The 21,475-nt window shown below is 40.8% G+C and overlaps 1 protein-coding gene across 1 annotated transcript in view; it reads left to right on the top strand.

Moving 5' to 3' along the window:
• The window catches only part of POLR1A (RNA polymerase I subunit A), a 50,773-nt gene extending 30,247 nt beyond the window's left edge, over window positions 1-20,526 (top strand). The window contains exons 20-34 of the mRNA XM_061590868.1: window positions 496-648; window positions 854-936; window positions 1,236-1,401; window positions 3,366-3,587; window positions 3,837-4,051; window positions 5,109-5,276; window positions 7,921-8,056; window positions 10,599-10,756; window positions 11,904-12,039; window positions 12,804-12,914; window positions 13,987-14,244; window positions 15,098-15,298; window positions 16,194-16,311; window positions 17,100-17,264; window positions 20,259-20,526. Coding sequence (XP_061446852.1) covers window positions 496-648; window positions 854-936; window positions 1,236-1,401; window positions 3,366-3,587; window positions 3,837-4,051; window positions 5,109-5,276; window positions 7,921-8,056; window positions 10,599-10,756; window positions 11,904-12,039; window positions 12,804-12,914; window positions 13,987-14,244; window positions 15,098-15,298; window positions 16,194-16,311; window positions 17,100-17,264; window positions 20,259-20,359 — 2,391 coding nt within the window. The 3' untranslated portion in view covers window positions 20,360-20,526. The remainder of the gene's footprint in view (window positions 1-495; window positions 649-853; window positions 937-1,235; window positions 1,402-3,365; window positions 3,588-3,836; window positions 4,052-5,108; window positions 5,277-7,920; window positions 8,057-10,598; window positions 10,757-11,903; window positions 12,040-12,803; window positions 12,915-13,986; window positions 14,245-15,097; window positions 15,299-16,193; window positions 16,312-17,099; window positions 17,265-20,258) is intronic.
• Window positions 20,527-21,475: the final 949 nt, after the last annotated feature.

Here is a 21,475-nt window from a genome sequence, read left to right as displayed (position 1 = left end):
TTCAGACATTACAATTTTGCTGTTAATGCCTGAAGCAAGATTAATGCATCTCCACATCATTCAGGGCAGACTTCTGAATTGGGAGAGCCTTGCATAGCCAGTTGATATCAATGATTGCTTTTGTGAAAATATTACTACAAATCATTCTGTTCTGAAAAGTCTTATTTTACTACGCCAGTGAAGAATAGCCAACCAGCCACCACCACCCCTATACAGAGGCCTTCATTTTCTTTTGTTAATATTTAAAAAAGAAAATGTCAGAGAGAAATGACAGGAAAGTATTATTTTAGATTATTCTAGTAGATGGAAAACTACAGATTATGAGAGAAAACTGGGATACAAGGAAGAATTAGTGATGGAAATAGACAATATTTTTAAACAGCTGCTGTTTTATTTGAAGGAGTCCAGAAAAGTAGGCTAGGTAATTCTGTTGCTTTTCTTCTTTCTTGTGCTGGCGTTGGTGTCTCATTGCATCTCTCTCTTGGCTTCTTAAAGATTTCTTGCTTGCTGGGCCAGATTGAGTTGGAAGGTCGAAGGCCTCCATTGATGCCATCTGGTAAATCGCTGCCGTGTTTCCAACCTTACGACTTTTCCCCCAGATCAGGGGGATTTGTGGCAGGTAGATTTCTCACCGGCATCAAACCTCCAGTAAGTTCTGACAACTTGGTTCATTTTCTTTGAGCTTCATTTCTTGTATGTGTCTTGAAGATACACGCTGGCGTGATACTCAAAGCCAATATAATAAAGTTCCTTTTTCCTTAAGTACGGTTGTTTAGAAGGCCAGTTTTTCAGCTGCTGCCTGGTTATATGTGGCAAGTTTCTTTTTCTCACAGAGATTTTATTTGTGCTTTAGGAGTTCTTCTTCCATTGTATGGCTGGTAGGGAGGGTCTAGTGGATACAGCTGTCAAAACCAGTCGGTCTGGATACCTTCAAAGGTAAGAGTTGCTTTATTATAGTCTTTCTGATTTTTATACTAACCAGTGTTACTACCTGTTGCTAATCAAAAATGAACAAACTAGTTAGGTAATCTTAAATGTAGCTTCTCCAATGTAGGATTGTTGGTTAGCAGACCAGGATGCCTGCTCACTGTACCCATTGTGTGACCTATTACTGCATCTTTTAAGTTCCTTGTGCACCCTTTTGACGACACTCATTTGCAGGGTCCCCTAAGATTTATTTGGGATAAACCAATCCAAAATGGTTCTGTCCTCTCATGGTCCTAATCTTTGTGCAGGTGTATCATAAAACATTTGGAGGGGCTGATAGTTCACTATGACCTGACTGTGCGAGACAGCGATGGCAGTGTGGTTCAGTTTCTCTATGGAGAAGATGGGCTAGATATCCCCAAGACACAGTTCTTGAAATCCAAGCAGTTTCCTTTCATCGCGGATAATCACAAGGTAGGATTCTGTCCCCATTTGTTTCAGTGGACTTTGGATCGTATTTTTCTCTTGGAAGGACATATTCTGAAATGATCTAATGCTAGGTTTCCATGACAAAAAAAATATGCTTTTGAGCCTGTCTCATAAATGTGTAATGATGGAGTCAGCATTTTGCTAAGGGTTGTATCTAGCAAAGTTTCACTCAAAGCAGATCCACTGAAATTAATGGATGTGACTAACATAGGTCCATTCATTTCAGTGGGTCTGCTCTCAGTACAACTTAGTTGGATACAACCCTAATAGATTGTGCCCACAATCTATTTTTTCCTCTAAGTTTTCAGTACTTTACTGGTGAAGGGGAAAGCTGACATTTAATGCTGCAGTCTGAATGCTTCTGTGAGTAAGCCCTACATAATAAGATCTTTATTCTGATCTTCATTCCATTGGAAATATTTTTTAAAGTATTTTTATATATGGAATTGCTTTAACTGTTTTATATATCAAACTGTTTTTAATTGTTTTTACAGTTTTCTTGGCTGCTATAGGGGGCATGGCATAGCACAAATTAGAGAGGAGCCATGGTGGAGCTTTTCCCATAATTATTTTTCCATATGAAAAAGGGCTTGACCGGTTTAATTTCTGCCTGCCATACAGCTATTAAAGGCACAGGAATTCTGTTTTCCCCCAGTGCCAACCCTAAGCCAAAGGCTAGACTGCCATCCTGTATCCACTTACCTGGAAGTAAGCCCCATTAAACGCAAAGAGACTTACTTCTGAGTAGACAAGCATTGTACTGTAAATTAACTATAGAGTGAATTCTTAATGTGTTCCTGGTTTTTAGCTCCTGCAAAGCAGGAGACATGCCTAAACCCTTTGAAAAGTTTTCACATTTGCCTTTGGGGGTGGGGAGATTCCTTAGTGTTCACCCATATTTATTGTGTAGTAGTATTTGCAGAAACTTCTAGGCACAATCTAATCTCAGGGGAACCTAGCACAGGAAAGATGCATTGTGAGCACTAGGGAAAATGGAAAGGCAAACTATGGAGATTCCAGGGACTAGAAAAAAAGACAGAAGCAGGAAAAGTGTAAAAATAGCAGCTCTATAGCTCCTCCTCATGGATTTCTGTTGCCTAGTGTCCAAACAACTTATCAATCACAGCTCTGACTTCATTCATTTGTTAATAACACTGACATATATAAGCAGCCAGACCGGCTCATTTCACATGCTTAGAAGGGTACCTGCACATTTTCTCCATTACTTTCTTTCTAGGAGGGCTTAGAGACTTTTAAAAAAAATGAAAGCTGAGATTCTGACTACCAGCTGTGGGCACCACTGAAGGGCTTTGCGGGCACCATGGTACCCACAGGTGATGGTTGGTGACCCTCACCCTAGACACTAGTGGTAATTTCTGAAACTTCCATTGTGTTAGATCCCATAGTTCTACACAGACCAAACTTTCTGTCCAGCTGATCCCTAGGTAACATGTTCCTCTCCAAGCATGAAAAATGAAATGGACTGCCTTCAAGTCGATTCCGACTTATGGCGACCCTATGAATAGGGTTTTCATGGTTAGTGGTTTTCAGAAGGGGTTTACCATTGCGTCCCTCTGAATCTGAGAGGCAGTGACTGGCCCAAGGTCACCCAGTGAGCTTCATGGCTGTGTGGGGATTCAAGCCCTGGTCTCCCAGGTCATAGTCCAACACATTAACCACTACACCACACTGGCTCAACTGATAGGAGTCTGTAAATGTCTCTAAGAAGACAGACATTTCATCAGTCTTAGCTACCTTTATGTCCACATACTCCATAAGAAGGGAGTATATCTTTTCAAAAACTTATCTCTGACTTATCTCTGATGTCATGTCTGACCAAGCTTATCTAAGAATTGCACTGAACCCATGCTGATGGGCATCATCATCTGAGGTTTGAAGGATGGCAAATTCTCAAACTTCAGTGGGCTGTTTTTTAATATTTCTTACAGGTGATAGAGAAATCTAAGCATTTAGATGAAATTCTGCCAAAAATGGACCCTCAGCAGGCAAACAGGCAGTTCAGATCTATCAAGAGATGGCAAATCAAGCATCAGGAACCTTTGAGAAGGAAAGGAGGCTTTTTGCTATTTTCTCAGAAAATGTTGGAAGGTGTAAGAGCACAAATCCCTACAAGAGAACTTGTGAACGGTCGAGATCCTGCAGCTCTGCAGGTAATTTTCAATATTTGTATTTATATACTGTCTGATACCAAATGTTCTCTGGGTGGTTTACAAATGATTGCAGTGATTCATACAAAAGTTAGTGTGGATTATACTTTTTTATAATTATAAGGGAAATAATTTTTCTCTGTCCCACATCTGTACTAGAAAAGAAAGTTCTTATAAGCTCAAATATAGGAAAGCTGCATATAATACTAGAAAATCTGTTTATTCTGCATTTAATTCTGCTGTCAATTTCAGTTGTTAAAGATGTGGTATGAACTAAATGAGAAGAGTCGGAGAAAGTATCAAAAGAAGGCAAAGAAATGTCCTGATCCTAGTCTTGCCATCTGGCGTCCAGACATTCATTTTTCATCAGTATCAGAAACATTTGAAAATGAAGTAGAGAATTTCCTCAGAGAGTGGGACGCTCAGAATAACATCAGCTACAGAAAATCTGAACTGTCTTCTCAGAGGTGATAATTTTTATTTTCAGTCATAAGCACTGCTACTTCTGGTTTGAGATCCAGAATGCCTCATTTATCTGTTTCAACCTCTATCAAGTGACATCTTGGGTCTCTGTTTATTGTCAAGAGAAAAATCACATCGCAAAATTGCAGCAGATTCTGAACAGGTTGTCATCATGTAACTGTTCTATTGCATATGAAAGCAGCTTCCCTGTGTGGAGTTGAAACTCATTTATAGTCCCCAAATAGAGGATCTAAATCTTCAAGATACAGTGTTGTAATTCATAAACAATTAACCTAATACTTTTTCCCCTGCTTACTTGCCATCCACTAAGCAGTGGTCTAGGACAGGGTTGCTGGACTCCAACTCCCATCAGCCCCAACCATCATGGCTGACATTCAGGGATGGTGGGAGCTGTAGTCCAGTGACATCTGGAGGATCACAGGTTTCCCATCTCTGCTCTGGGGTTCTCTCTTTACTTGTACGACTGACTTTTATATTTCAAGAATTGCTTCTGTAATAGTTTGAGGAGGCTTTGATAATCATGAATGCCAAAAGGTAACAGCTGCAAAGAGAGCTTTTAGTATGCTAGCTCTGAATCTTATATGGAAATGAGAAATGTGTATGTATTTGAGAGAAAGAGACAGAGGGATGGAGGGATATGCAGTATGATACTGTGCAGATCTACTCAGAAGTAAGTCCTCCCAAATTCAGTTGCGATTCCTCACCAGTAAATGTCCATAGGAGTTGCAGTCAAAGGAAGGAGGTGGGATAGGTGAAGGCAGGAATTGCTTTTTGAATGGTACACCATGGTTTTTTGACGCCTTAACCCTAGCACAGGGCATGGGTGGGTGACATTTGGGTTCTGTTTTAGACATCAAAATAGCTAGAAGACAGTGAAGACTGTGAGGTTTAAGTGAGGTTTTAGAATTGTTGCCTCCTTGAAAGATTAGACTGCTGCAATTTGTTTTGATGTTTTGTGTACTATTGCATTGTAAGCTATTTTGAGTACATTTTATACAGAAAGGCAGGATATAAATTAGTAAACTTGCCTGGTTTCCTCAGATTGAAGGATTTGTTGCATTTAAAGTGGCAGCAATCGCTCTGTGACCCAGGAGAAGCTGTTGGTCTCCTTGCTGCTCAAAGTATTGGGGAGCCTTCCACACAGATGACTCTGAACACCTTTCACTTTGCTGGAAGAGGTGAAATGAATGTTACACTCGGCATCCCAAGGTAAGATAAAGTTATATTTTCTCATTTTGTTTTAATTCTTGAGACACTGCTTTAGAACGAGCTTCTCCTGTTTCTCTCTATAAGCTGTGCAACACTGGATATGGAGAGAAAAGGGCAAAGGTTCTGCCTAGTGAGCCTGAACTGCCCCATACCAGGTCGACATTTTCATTGTGCTATGCTCTGTGACCTGATGTTTCCTGGTGAGTCACCAGTAACCCCATGAACTGTGCCTTTCCTCAAGTCTTCATCAGTAAACAAAATATGTTTATTTAATAGCCAAGATTCCAGGTGTCTTTTCTCTTTCAAGTCTAGAGCTCTCAAAGACCCTGCAAAGTACTCCCCCCATCCCCCGGGTGTTTAAGTGCATACAGAAAAGGTTGTATCCAACTGTGTTCTTTGCTTGCAAAAGGCTCATTGATGCAGCAGAGGCTTCTTTCAGTGGAATGGAGAAGGAAGGTGATTTTTACATATTCACTTCCCTGCTGCAGCTCAATCCTCCCCCTCCCCCTGATCTGCTCTAGAGGGTTGGTGAACCCTTCAGAGCAGCATGGGAGGTTACAGGGGGTGGTCAAATTAGCAAAAATAGTCTCTTTCCTTGTTCTACTGATGGGACTTCCACTGGATCAAAAAGCCTCCCGTCCATGAAGGAACACCACTGAACACAACCTGCATTGCATTCAAAAGTATTATTTATAGTACTTGGTTTTATGCTTATGCTGTATACCACCTGGGGTACATTTAGTAGAATAGCAGGATACAAATATTGCCACTTCATTTTTTTCCATAACTTTGCTTTGACGAGGAATTTTGTTGTTCATTGGACTGGGGGTCCTTGAGTAAAATTGAAGAAACAGGCTTGCTGCAAAAAGGTAGGCCTTTATTGGATGACAAGTGTACGCTTGGTCAGTCTCTCACTTAGTGAGTGGAGAACTGCCCCCCTTGGCACTAGTTGCCTTGGGTTTTTATACATTTCAGGACAAAGTCTTTAGCATCTACCAATCATGAGGTTACACATCAGTATGACATAGACATTACAGTATAGCACAGGTATTGCACAGGTATTTGCGTAGGCACTGTACTTTCTGCATCGTGTTCTAGTGAATGTTCAGTACTACACATAAAAGTACATTTTCACAGTGAGCTAAGCATCCCATCTAATGAGCAAAGCAATTTAGCTACGCATTTTGGACTGCAATTCTTTCTACATCTTAGAGATACCGAGATATTCAACATAGTGCTATATAAAAGATCCTCTGTGGCGCAGAGTGGTAGGCGGCGATAACGCAGCCGAAGCTCTGCTCACGGCCGGAGTTCGATTCCAACGAAAGGAGGAAGTCAAATCTCTGGTAAAAGGGGTCAAGGTCCACTCAACCTTCCATCCATCCGTGGTCGGTAAAATGAGTACCCGGCATATGCTGGTGGGTAAAGAAAGGCCGGGGAAGGAACTGGCAATCCCACCCCGTATATACGGTCTGCCTTGTAAATGTCACAAGACGTCACCCTAAGAGTCGGAAACGACTCGCACTATAAGTGCGGGGACACCTTTACCTTTATCTTAGTTAGAGTACATGTTGTTCCAAACTGTCCCGTCCAGAGCCGAAAGAATGAGGCTGGAGTGTGTGTGCAAGTAAATCTCATTTTATTAGAGTAATGGATACATCAAAGGCATTGCGCTTCATAGGAAACCCTACGCTAACTCACTAGAGTCCCTAACTATACTCTAGACATGCTCTGCAGCGTGTGAAGGAAGTTGACTCAACAACCCCCCCTGGGAGCGGCAGGCTTATATAGGAAATGTTTTCGAACGTAATCTCTGACTCCTTCGTAATTCCTGTCTTTGCCCTGTCCGTTTCTCGCGGCGACGGGAACGAGGAGACAGGGGACGTGCATCCAACGGCTCATCTGAAGACACTTGCTCCCGAGCAACAGGCTTGAGGTCAGGGGGTGGTGCCACACTGGAATCCTCCTGGGAACTGCTTGGTAAAGGAGGAGCTGGCACTGTCTCTGAAGCTTCCCCCCACAAGTCCTCTGCATCAACTGGGGGCGGTGTGCTCGGCTCCTCGGAAAGGGCATTACTCGTGGGAACTGGCTGGAGAGCAGGCTGCCCTCCTCCCGCACGATCCTACTCAGACACAACAATCCCCAACTCTGCTTCTTCTGGCTGCGGAGGCGCCTGAAACTCATGCCTCCCCCCTTCCTGTCCCTTCTGAGTTGGCTGCAGCGCAACAGAAACAAACCAGCACAGTGAGAAAAAGACAGCTCTAAAGAGAGAAAAGGGGTTCTGGCTAGTTAATACTTATTAAATGTTAAACTAAACTATCAAAATGTTATAAACCTTTATAGCTTTATAAAATAATATATTTTGCTTATTGTTTGTATATTTAAAATTTCCCCAACAGCTTTTCCTTGTTTAAGTAATCTTTTTAACTGCTTGGCCATCCTGGGGATTGTTGGTAGTTCCTGCCTTCTGAGGAAAGGCTTTTCAGCCCTGCCCTTCTAGTCCCAGAGGCAGGACCTAAACCAACTTTGAATGTCTATTCTAGTTGTGAAGATAATAGAAGTTTACCAGGTAAGATTTTTTTTTAATTTCTCCGTGAGTGTTTAATATCTGTGTGGCTAAACGTACAACCATTGTTTGCTACAGGTTGCGGGAGATCCTGATGGTAGCCACTGCTAATATTAAAACCCCAATGATGAGTGTTCCTGTACTTAACACCAAGAAAGCTCACAGGAGAGTGAAGGGGCTGAAGAAGAAGCTTACCAGAGTATGCTTAGGCGAGGCAAGTCATTCTTTTTACGGATCTGACTGATCATGGACACACTAATTATCATGAGCTGAGGCCTGGAGGGAGGTCATATGTGTTTCTGCATTTAAGTCTAAGACTTCCCTTGCCTCTCCACTTCCTGAAACCTTTCATTGCTGAGCTTTAAAGTAATAAAAGGATCAGATTTAGAGTTGATTGTAGCCCTGAACATGAGCACTTGATTACTATATAATGTGGCAGAAGCAGTATCATTTTCTCTCCTTCCCCCATCCTAAAATCTCCTCAAATAGTATGGGGAATGGGTGCTTTTTAACCTGTGGCACAAAATCTCCCTCCAGAATTGTTGTGGACTATGGTGGAGGTTTTGGGAGAGTGGGAAGGGGAAAAGGTTTCCTTTTTGTTTTCCTTCCTCCTAAAACCTCCCTGTAAAGTGCAGGGAGGGGAGGTTTCATGGTGTGCAACTAATGTCAGTTCTGAAGCATTTACTAAATTCGTAACTTGCATTCTATGTTGCACGGAAGTTCAGAATGCCAATGCGGCTTCAGATTTGAAAATCTGGGTTTTTTATTTGTTTGTTTTTCCTGATGGAATATGCCTTTTAGATTTAATAACACATCTTCGTGCTGAAAAATACAGCAGGCTCGCTATTGCTTTTTCTTCATTTTGCGTAACACAGCTTAGGGAAATAGCTCCTAACCAATCATCTCCTTTTGCCTGTCTTCACACAGGTGACATTGAGATGCACTTGTAGCTGTGAAGAAGCTGCTTTTCTATGACCCAGTCTCATAGTGCTACATCATGAGGGTTTCTTCCTATTTATGTGATGTGGGAAGGGGTTGTAGACAAAATAATACAAACGATTAAAAACTCTTATTGTTTAGCCTGATGAATGTTGAGTAGTTCCACAAAGGTTCCAATAATTTTACTCAGTAGTTCTCCTGGTACTTGAATTGTATGTTCCCAGGTCTTCCTAGCAATATCAGGATATAACTGTCAAAAGAGAATCTGTACTGTTACCTCTCTTCTTGTGTGCATTCACTAACCCAACCTCCCTGCCCCCCAATTCCCTCTATTTTCCTTCCTTACCCTACAACCGACAAACCTTAAGTGTGGTCAACTTTTTGTAGGCCTTGGGAGCTATTTGGGGCCTATACAAAATGAAGAAAAACCAATAGCAATAGTTGGGCTAATTTTTAGAGTTCTTAAAATTTCCCTTTTTATTTTAATTTACAAAAAAGGTGTACTTCTACATACCTAGAGTGTTCCCTAAATTTGTAGAAACAACTATCTTAATTTGGGGATGCTGTTTGTATCCCCTTCCCCTAAGAGAAGTGCTCCTGTTCAGAACTGTAACTAAATTGCAATAGGAGCTTTGCAGTGCTGTTTAGACTTTGGGGGAAGGGAAAAGATACTCCCCCCCCTCCTTGAGAACTTCCTCCTCTGTGGTCTATCACATCCCAGATCTGAGCATTTTATAACTGCAGAGCAGCCTTCCACAACCTAGTGCCCTTCAAATGTTTTTGGCTCAGCCCTGACCATAGGTTATGCTGGTTGGAGCTGATGGGGGGGTTGTAGTCCAAAACAGTTGGAGGGCATCAGATTTGCAAAGGTTCCTGTGGAGTGAGAATGTGAGTATGTGTGTTTGGGGAGGGGTGGTTCTGGAGTGTGGGAAAGGGAACAGGTGTCCTTTTTTATTTTCCTTCGTCCCAAAGTATTGTATTTATTTCTATCATTTGCATGCTGCCCTATAACATAATGTTCTCTGGGCAGCTTAGAAAACATTGCAGTATAGTACAGGGAAGGGATTTTTTTAAAAATTTGGGGCATCCCCCTCAATACTCACTAATAACCTATTCTGGGCTTAAGCAAGCCAATCTCCTCTTCTTCCCACCTTCTCCTCCTCAGCTGTGACACCTCAACATTCCATTTATCCTAGTTCCCAGCACCTTGTCAGGCCATTTTAATTTATAACCTTATACATTTCTGCATATTTAACCATTTTGGGGTAGTCCGGTTTACTTTCAGACTGATAGACACTCAGCTACCCAAGTTCAATATTAGAAGACATAAGTGAAACCTGAAACAAAATGTTCTGGTGTAGAATAATCCTATTGCATGTTCCAGCCCGCAAGCCATGCCCTCTGGAAGGATACTCCATTCCATTCTTTCTTTCTCTTTCTCCCTACTCCTGTTTACCCTTTTCTATTTCCTCAGTAATCTCTCAGCATTCTGTGTCTTCTGAACATGGTAGAGGTCACCCAAGCATGCTGATACTTCTCTCGTTCCTCATTGCCCCATTTTGGCTACAGTCCTGTTGGCACTCGCCAGCTGAGTTCAGTATAAGGAGTAATCATGGTGATGATACTGTAGTCTTGCTGCTTTGTCCATTGGAGAGGCTCAGACAATTGTGAATTTGTTGATTAGGGCTCTTCTGGCCATTTCCTCCAAGAGGAAAAAAGTACACATGACAATGTTGAATTTGGCAGCAAGATGATTGATAGAAGTACAGATAACATCCTTATATGGTAGTGCAATTCAGACATTCTTACTGTTTCAGGTTTTGCAAAAAGTTGACATTGGAGAGGCTTTGTGTTTGGAGGGGAAGCTATGCAAGCACCGTATCTACACCATCAAATTTAGTTTTTTGCCATATGAATGCTACCAGGAAGAGAAATGTGTGAACCCAAGGGACATATTACATTTTATGGAGTCAAGGTCAGTGTCCTTTTTGCTCATTCCCTTGATAGGCTTTATCTTCAGACGGGAGAGGTACTTGGAGAACTACTTTATATGCTGCAGCTGGATCTTTGACCACATATCCCCAGGACAATATGTCTTAAACCTCAAAACTGTAGTTCCCTTTGCCAATTGTTTAACTGTGATTAGGAGTCAATGAGAAGGAAATTGCTTTCCTCCCTTCCAATTATACACCAGGCATTGGTTACACATTCTCACTTTAACTGTTTTCTTGTATTTCCCCAGGCACTGACTGCAAATAGTTCCAAGATTTTTTCACTAGCCCTATAATCAGATTCTGTGCATCATTATGCATACACATGGAGTACCCCTATCTGAACCTAAGCAGTCTAGTAAACTCGCTGGTAAATTGTGGTGTCTTGATAGCTGTCTAGCCTAAGGCTGAAGCTAGATGTGATGGTGGTGGTGGTGCCTAAAAACCTAATATCCAGATTCCCCTTCTCTCTCCATAACAGTTAATAAAGGAATTGTGTGATGTGACATCACATTCTTATCTTACTGTCTTTCTAGCAGACTTTTGTAGCTGAGCCATTACTGGCAACAGTTTCTACCTGGGTGACTAAGTTTGGTAGATATCATGTACAGGTTGGCACAAGTCTGTGGAACCCATTTTCTAAAATGGCCTCCAGTGTGTGATTTGTGTTGCATCTGGGTCTGCCCTGAAAGAATAAGGCTGCAATGCTAACCCCACTTATCTAGGAGTAAGCTCCACTGAATTCAGCAGGGCTTACTTCTGAGTAGAAATGGTTAGGATTGCACTGAGTAGAAATGGTTAGGATGTCTGTTCTGCCATTTTGGCTTACTTCCATCAAGAGTATTATCTCAGATACAGGACTGTAACTTTTAAAGGAGAAGAATGCATATGATTTCTATATTAATAAAGGCTACCCTCCTATTTGGGGGAAAGAAAACTGGGAGTTTCAGAATTAAAATGGCCATATAATTTTTATTATAAGAACAACTTGGCAAGAAAATTCCTTTTAAATTTGTCATCTGAATTGACTGGATCCAGGAAGGGAACAAGTCTAGCATAGAATGTAGCATGGCACAGTCTGGAAACCAGAGTTTTCATAGCGAATGTATTATTTCTTCCTCTACCACCTAGATTCTTTAAAATCTTGCTTGAAACAATAAAGAGGAAGAGTTCAAAGCTGGCATCTTACAACACTGTCAGCACTCGAAAAGCAGTTCACAGGGACTTAGAAGGTGATGGGGAAGGTGGCGCATCCCAAGAAAACCAGGTAAAGGTCTAGTCTACTTGGTTGTACTGGCAGTGTGAATCCTTGGTAGGCTTGATTAAAAATGACATTTTCATTTGATTAGTTTTGCTCATGTAATTTGTTCTTTGTGTTTTGTCGTGATAAACTGCTAAGTATCCAGGAATAATTTGTGTGCATACATTGTATAAGAATATTTCCTTTTGATCTTGAATCAAAATATTGTGTTTTAGGGTTTTTTCTTGAAAATGTTTCATATTGCTCTTGGGCACATATTTGGCACAATGTATGCGCCCATATGAGTGCTAAGGTCAAAAACTCTTTCTTTAACAAAACACTGGTCTCTCAATACTGTAATTTGATGAGAATGAGCAGTTGAAATGTTGTTGGTAACTGGGATTGCTTGCTTGAGTGTGGGGTTTGGGGATTGTTAACTTAAGTTATAGCCTTCAGAGTCTCTCTAGCTGGCCAGCTTCCACAGGATATTCTACAAAGTGATATTTCTTGCTGAGAAGCTTTGCTATTGTTTCTATATGATTTGGATTACATGAAGTCATTAGACTACTAAAATATTTGGTACCTTCTAAACTTTATAGTGCTCTCATGTGTCAAATTAAGGAAGCCTTGCCCAGCAAAAGCTTAGTTGTCTCTTTTATGTGCATGTGGAGTTTTCAGTTGCCTAGTACTTCTTTCAAACCTCTTAGCAACAGGACCAGAATTACCCATGCAAAACAGTGAATCTTGAGGCCATTTCCATTTGCAGCTTTTGTTTGTCTGTTCTTGTTTAGGATGACTATGAAGCTGTAACTGAGGAAGAAGGGAAAATTCCTGATGGTGAAATGGGTGAAGGGGATGCTGATGCTACAGATGCAAAAAGAAAAGAGAAGCAGGAAGAGGAGGTAATGACATCCTGTTAGATCCCAGTAGATCTTGCTTGTTTTAGTCAGAGCCCATTTGAAAAGCCTTCTGTCCATGGCAATTTTTGAAAAAGGATAGGGAGGTGGGATAAACAGAAATGTTGAAATACTTTAAGAGCAGTATTTTGCAGAAGTACTAAATCTGCTTCCTCAAAGATTTGGTGTGCTATAATAAGCGTATGTCGTCCAGATTGTATACCTCAGAGAAGATGTATAATTGTATTTTAAAACAGTGTTATATTGACTGCCATCGTTACTGATTCTTAAAGCCAAAACTACACATGACATTAGTCACGTGTTTAAATGAACATGCTTAAACTGCTTGCTTTTATTTTGGATAAAAAGTGGCTATAGGGCCCTGATCCAGAATGTGCTCCAGATGTATGTGGAGGAGCTATCCTAAAGTTTCAAATTTGGAGAATATTTTGATTAAAATTGGTAGGAGCATTGCAGCAGTTTCCTAAGGATCTTCATTTGTAGCTGTTTAATATTTTTGAAACAATGACACAATGTGTCATCCATAAAGACTTAAATGTTTTATCTTCTAATGGCAGACAAACTAGCCAGTCATTGGAAAGATAAGTTCTCACTTATAGGGGTCAGTGGACTGACAATCTGGCATATTTTGATGATGGAAAAACTTGTTCAGCAGGGCAGCAGAGGCCAGGATAATTGACTCATTTCTAATTTGGTCACTGTCCCTAGAATATATGGAGGTTTCTAATATGAACTATCGCAGCCCAGTAAATGTTCTTCATTTTACATGACTTATCATCATCGCTCTGGTATGGCTCTGATTTGTGTTTTTTTCCCCCTATTAATTTTAAAGAAATACCTTAATTTTTTCATTTGCTTGTTCTTCTCATTGACACCACTGTGATGTTCTTCTACTTGGGAAGGTATCTTTAAATATCTTGAAAGAATATTTAAACCAACAAACCCACCCCATAGAAACAAACAATAACTTCATTAATGGGTCCATAGGCCCTAATAGTTCCTTCTGCTTTTGTATGAGTTACACTTCACCTCTGATTCAAGTGTATTTTTCTTACAGGTTGATTATGAGAGCGATGAGGATAGTGAGGTAGATGATGATGACGTTCCAGATGAGGAAGAGACTGGATTGCATGAGAGGAATCCAGAAGCAGTTGAAACTCGGGATGAGGCTTATGCTCCTTCCTCTAGTCAACTAACTCAAAACAAGAGAAAGAACTCAAATGAATTGGCGCAGCACAGAGTTACTGCTGTACAGGGGAGCCATGATGCTATAGACAGCTATGCATATGACATTGAAAATGAATTGTGGTGTGAGGTAAGGTTGTGGAAATAGGAAAGTGGAAGAGTATGTGTATCCAAAAACTAATGTGTTCAAGCTACAGAGCACAAACCATAATCTTGCAATTAACCTGTTTATTTAGTTATTTAGCATTTTAGCCCACTTATTGCCCAGGCCTTAAGATGGCTTACAATAATAAAATGTCCAACTTCTTAAAAAACATAAATCAACAAAAACATACTGGCATACAAGCAACAGATAAAACACTAAAAAACCCAGTAAAAAGTTATAATTAAGTACTCACACAGCAAGTGTTGGGCAGTCAAGGACAGTGCAGTGAGTCATATTACTCTGACTTACGGAACACAATCCATAAGGAAGTTCTTTTAGCAAGCCCTGTTGAGATGAACCAGAGCAATATAAACAATGTGTGATTTTTTTAGAACTTCTTGGTTGATGGTGCACCATGTAAAATATTGTGAGTGGAAGCGACCATTTGGGTCTTCTGTCTTCCACAAGCCTGGCTGAGGTCCTACTTGTAACTTCTAGCAAGAGGTGTGGGACACAAACATTAACAGCTTACAGCTGTACTTGCTTTGTATGAGGCATTGTTCCCACATCAGCTTGTGAGAGCAGCACAGTGGTGTCTGCCCACTGTTGTTGTTTTCGAAAAATGGTGAATCTCCAGACGTATCTATTCTGAGCACCAAAGGGGTGGGAGCCTGAAGGATGGCAGACCACAGTGTTGTTCATTGACTGCTCTAGATCATCAGGAGGCTTATTTTTAAATCATTATATAAGAAGTGTGAGAGGGGGCATTAGGTTTGCTTTTCTCAGTAAATTTAAAAGGCTCTCTTTTAATACAGGATTATACTGTGTTTCCATCTAGGTCTCATTGAAGCTTCCTTTAACAAAGGACTACTTTGACCTTGCTTCCCTTGTGACAACTCTAGCGAGCAACACTGTTATCCAGGAGACAGAGGGGATCACACGGTGCCTCTTAAATGAAACCAACAATAAGAAAGGAGAGATGGTGCTCACTTTGCAGACTGAGGGGATAAACCTCCTTGAGCTTTTCCGATATGCTGATGTACGTAAAGAGGTGTTATGTGTTTCCTATAGTGTGACAAAGAGTGAAAGCTGTGGAGAAACCTGTCACAAGAAGAATTGTTATTTTTAAAGCTCACCTTGAAGCATTTTCCTGGTCTTTTGAAGAGGAGGTTATCCAAGACCTTGATCACAGTGATGTGAAGTTGATGATAATTTTGCAAGTAATTTCAGTGAGGGAGTCCACAACTTTTGAGTAGAACATTGTGATTTTGACATAGTCAAAATGAAACTGCCTCTGTGTTTGGCCTATTGCCTGAAAAGCTGTAAGAAGACTTGAAAAAGCCTTTCCTTTTGTCTTTGGGGAGAGGGCCTTGGAAATGAAGGATGCATTCCTGGTGTCTGATCTTTCCAAAACCTTTGTAAAGGACTGTACCAAGCCACAGAATCAGAAATTCAGAGTAGAGGGGAGAGGAATAGTACCATTCATGGGTAGGAGTTCAGTCAATACTGTACATGTTAAAATATGTTTGCTGTATTTCCAAACTCCTGCTGTGCACAATTTAAGCATTTTAAGAAAAATTGGAGCAAGTTGCTTGTAAAGATCTCTGGAATGGAATATGAAAATAATGGCAGTGAATGGTGTAGTTATGATCAATCATGTAGTCATTCCATCATGTACACCTCTGCCGTAAGTAACTGAATTAAGCTGTGTTGTGTTTGTGTGACTTTTTTTTGTAAGGGACATGTTTACAAGGAATCTCTCCCCCACCCCCCACCCCAATCTGCATTATTTGCTTGCAAACAAGCTACACACACATTTCTTGGTTAATGTTCTGTTCCATTATTCTGTAGCAGTTCACAAAGCAGCTCATCATGATACGGAATTTTGCTTAACTCTGATCACCTGCATCTGTCAATGTTTGTCTTTTTTTTAGATTTTTGATGTGAACCGGCTTTATTGCAATGACGTTCATGCGATGGCCAATACCTATGGCATTGAGGCTGCCTTGAAAGTCCTTGAGAAAGAGATTAAAGATGTGTTTGCTGCATATGGTAAGATGGCTTTAGATCAAGTCAGCTGAATCTTATTCTGCCTGTTATTTGCTATATTTCCTATTTTCTTATACACAGGATGCTCTTACAAAGAGATGGAGAGGCCTGAATCTGTTGCCCATGCAGATATATCTTTCAACACCAGTCACTGTAATGACATATTGAATTGCAACCAAACAAGAAAAGAGTTTGAAAGAACTTGCCCTGTTTATTAGCAAAAGACTTCTGCGTTAGTCCTCCATAGCATCAGAGGCCTTATGGTTCCTGTTAAGACTGCTTCACATACATTAGCAGCATTTGCCCAAACTGGGAATGAAGTCTTGGAGTTACCTTGTGTTTAATGTTTGCATATAAAAATTATGCTTGAGTGTCTAAAAACTTAATGCAGGAAACATGCATACATATGCCTACTTCAGAGAGAGGCTATATATTACAGAGAATCAAGAAGTAGCTCAGTTGCTTTTCTCAAATGCTTAGAATGTCATACATACCAAATGGTCTAATTGGTACTCAGCATTGTAATCACTGTTCACTTCTGTTACAGGGATTTGGTGCTCATAATGTTACCACTTACTCAGAACATAAATATGAGCTCATTAACTGTCTTGGTCTTCCCAGTCTCTATTACAGAGATAGCAATGGGGTCCTTGTAATTTCAGTAAAGCTTTATCAACATGACTTAAGGAAGATATTGGAGGACAGGCTCCATTGACGTCCCCCTTACATCTCACCATAACCTGCTTTTAAGAGGCAGTGCTCTCTAACATTCCTCCTCCTTCTGTTGATAGGGATTGTGGTTGATCCTCGACATCTCTCTCTGGTATCAGACTACATGTGCTTTGAAGGTGTTTACAAGCCACTCAGTCGGTTTGGGATGCAGTCCAATTCATCCCCCTTGCAGCAAATGACATTTGAGACAAGCTACAAGTTTCTGAAGGAAGCAACCATGCTGGGTAAATAGCTCTCAAGAGCCCCCTGTCATTACTGTGTGTCTGTTCTGTTGCCGTACTACTGATATACTGGAACCACATAGCTTACATGACAGGCTAAATGTTTAAATGGTAAAGTTCCAGAGAGGTCGGATTGGCAGAGAGATGGGGGCTGAATCTTTCCCTTCCCATATTTCAAGAGTTTTTTTTGGAGTAGGGGGGTATCGGGTGAGAATGAGAAAGTTTTATTTCTTTTAATAAAACCACAGGAGTTTAGTACAAATAAAAACCATAAATTTATATCAATCCAATATTAAAATAACATACATGAAAATCCAACAAACAATACATAGTCACAAATACAAAATCAATGGCCCAGCATTAAAAGGGCCCAAAAGTCAAGGTGTATAAATGACTTTCAGCTGATTACAAAAGCTGAATACGGAAGGCATCAGAGGCAATGTGTTCCACGGGTGCCACAGTGGTGAAGGTCTTATTTCAAGTTACTGCTTCCCCTGGACAATGCCTACTGGCAAGACCACAAGAAGGGTCTCACCTGCAGTTCTCAACATCCAGACAGGCAATATACAAAGAGGTGCTCAGGCTTCAATCCATTTAGGACTTTATAAGTTAATATCAACACCTTAAACAGGGCCAGGAAACATATAGGCAGCCAGATCATGAAAAATGGGTTTAATATGTCTCCAACTTCATGAGCCTTTAAGTACCTTGGGAGCAGCATTCTGCACCAACTGCAGCTTTCAGACCATATTCGAGGGTAGGCCCAATAACTATGCTGGATGCAGGAGTACCCCTAAGCTGTGAACCTTCTCCTTGAAGATGAATACTATACCATCCAGATTAGGCTGTCTGCCCACTTCTCTTGACATGGGAACCCACCCATCAATAGTGCCTCTACCATGTCTGGATGCAGTCTGTTTATTGGCCTTCATCCAGCTGATAACAGTCTGTAGGTACTATTCTAACATGGAATGTAGAGAGAGAGAGTGCTGAGTGTCAAGCTCATACTGATGTCGCTGTACTTCAAATCCCCGAGTGACCTCTCTAAGTGGCTTCTATAGATGTTAAAGAGCATGGGGGCAGAACAGAGACTTGTGGGATTCCACAATACAAGTGCCTTGGGGCCAAAAAAAGGCTCTCAAGGCTGCTTTCTGGAAACCATCCTGCAGATAGAAGCAAAATGATTGTTAACAGTGTGCTTCCAACTCCCACCTCACAGAGCTGCTCCAGAAGGATACCATGGTTGATGGTATCAAAAAGCACCAAGAGATCCAGGAGAATCCACAGGTTCACTGTCCTGATACAGGTTATCAATCAAGGCAATTAACTTCATTTTAGTGCCAGATCCTGGCCAGATTGTGTAACTGAAATTGGTCAGGATATTCTGCTCCATCCAAGCTGTCTGAAGCTGCATGGTCACTACTTTTTCTGTCATCTTGTCCCCAGAGAGTGTTTTTGCTACTCTCTTTTCCCAGTCTCCATAGAGTGGAGAGGGGAAACCTGTAGCCTTCCAGATTTATTTATTATTTGATTGATATCCCGCCCTTCCACCCCGCAGGAGCCCAGGGTGGCATGTTAGACTATAATGTCCAGATGTTGGCCTATAAACCCTATCATTCCTGACCATTAGCCATGTTGGCTAGAGCTGAAGGAAAATGGAGCCCAGCAACATCTCAAGGGCCAGAGGTCCCTGATCTCTGCTATAGACAATGTTGTCCTGGAGAGAAAGCATGTTATCTTGCACATCATCTGTGCCTGCATGAGTCTCCCCTCCCCTTTTTAAAAAAATTATAAGCCTAGTCACTCTTATGAACAGATACATGGTGGTGTATTCCTTTACCTTGTACCCCCGGTACAACTACTCACTAGTCATACCTGATACCTTCCCCCATCAACACTGACCTTGACACTTGCATTTTGACTGGAACTAACTAATTGGTCTAAAAATGTTAAGGTTCTGGCTGCCTTTCTCATGCATGGCGATGGGGGAGCAACTTTTCTTTGGTTCTTGCTCATATCCACAAATGCTTAAAGAAACTAACATTATTTCAAAAACAGTTGTTCATCAGTGATTTCAAAAGTAAGTAATTTCTACTCTACACTAGCAGTCTGAATTTGCATTGTTGGTGATGTCACGTTTGTGATTTAGCATGAATGAGAATTCCGGAGGATTGTCTTGCCGCTCAACCAAACAAGTGTCAAAGCCAGACTTCTTGTTTAAGAAAAATTCTATGCTAGTGGTCTGCTTGTTGATCGGAATCCCCTAAGAGCTGTTTTGCTCAACATGGTAAGCCAAACTATGGCTTCACAAGACTTCGTGAAAGTCCAGGCTCCCTGAGAGGAGCTTAGATTTTTGTCTGAACCAGGGCTCATGGTTAAGCTTTTTTCTCATTAACCATAAGCTGGCATGGTAGAAAAAAGGCATGGGAAGGAGCAGAGTGGCTGAAAACCTACACCTTTGCTCAGTTTCACTAAGCCATAGTTTGGCTTACCATGTCATGTAAACCAGCTCACTATCAAAGGATCACTGCTCACTACAATATCTGCTATGTGAGATGATCTTTGTAGTCTCCAAATCTAGTCTAATAACAAGATTTTGTAAGAGTCCTTTAGGAAAATGCTTTAGGAAAACACATTTAAATAGCCCCCATTATTAAATGGATGTTTTTGAGAGAGAGAAAGAGAGCGCCCAGTAAAAATTTATTGAAGCAGACCTGAAGGGCTCCACTGTGCTATATACTTCTGCATCTTTGATATGTAGAAATTAAAGAACCAACTAAAAGTGATTTCTAAGCTCAACTTGTTAATGCTTCCATTAAATGAATTTGATAAAAGATTAATCTGCTAAAAGATGCTCTACTTCTAACAGCAAGGGGTCATACTACTCTCTTTGTGCAAAAAAAGCAGCAGCAAAGCTAATCAAGCACATTATTTTTCTTATGTCCGTCTTCACGTCCCAAAATGTGAATGATCTGGTTTTAATTTCATTTGTTCTAGGCTCCCATGATGAATTGCAGTCTCCTTCTGCTTGCCTGGTGGTGGGAAAAGTTGTCAAAGGAGGAACCGGCTTGTTTGATTTAAAACAGCCTCTTAAATAGTGTGTATGCTTCTGCTTAAGACTTTTAAAGTTGATTTTTTTTCAAGGAAGGAACATGCTATTTTTTTTTTACTGTCTTCATTGAATGTAAATACTATAATTGACTTTTTTGAGTTGATAATTACTTGTGCCTTTGGATATTCAGGAATTCTATTTAATAATAAATATCTTGTGCAATGCCTTCAGTTTGTCAGTTTGTTCATTGATTGGAGCAATTTCTTAAGCAGATCTCTGGTTTTGAGATACTTTATTGGATAGTCTGGCATGAAAGCTGTTACATGATGCTAACTTCTCTAGCAGTTCTTATAAGACATTACCATTAAGTTTAGGAACGTCCCCCTAAATATGCACATGGAACCTCTCTTTCACAGCATACATCTTGGCACTTACCTGCCCTAGATATCCTTCTTTACCCCAGTGAGTAAAGTCTGGCAGTGACTAACCAGGAACGAGACCTTGGGGTCATAATAGATAGCTGGATGAAGATGTCAACCCAGTGTTTGACAGCTGTGAAAAAAAGCAAATTCCATTCTAGGTATCATTAGAAAAGGTACTGAAAATAAAACTGCTGATATCATAAAGTCATTATACAAATCTATAGTGCAACTGCATTTGGAATACTGTGTACAGTTCTGGTCACCCCACCTCAGAAAAGATGTAGAGTTGGAAAAGGTTTTTTAAAAAGGGGCAACCAAGATCATCAAGGAGATGAAATGACTCCCCTATGGGGGAAGGTTGCACCATTTGAAGCTTTTTAGTTTGGAGAAAAGGTAAGAGGCAACAGGATAGAAATATATAAAATTAGGCATGGCATGGAGAGAGTGGATAGAGAATTTTTCTCATAACACTAAAACTCGTGGACATCCAATGAAAGAGAATGCTGAAAGATTCAAGACAGATACAAGAAAGTTCTACTTCACACAGTGCATAAACTATGGAATTTGCTTCAAGAGTAGTCAGTGATGGCCACTACCTTGGATGGTTTTAAAAGAGGATTAGACAAATTCATGGAGGGGAAGGCTATCAATTGCTGCTAGCCATGATGGCTATGCTCTGTCTCCACAGTCCAAGGCAGTATGCTTTTGAAAAACAGTTGCCAGTAGCTGCAGGAGGAGAG

This window comes from Rhineura floridana, chromosome 11 (genome assembly GCF_030035675.1).
Source record: "Rhineura floridana isolate rRhiFlo1 chromosome 11, rRhiFlo1.hap2, whole genome shotgun sequence".
Taxonomy (NCBI): domain Eukaryota; kingdom Metazoa; phylum Chordata; class Lepidosauria; order Squamata; family Rhineuridae; genus Rhineura; species Rhineura floridana.
Note: the sequence above shows the minus strand (reverse complement) of the source record. Positions and strands in the feature narration are given on the sequence as shown.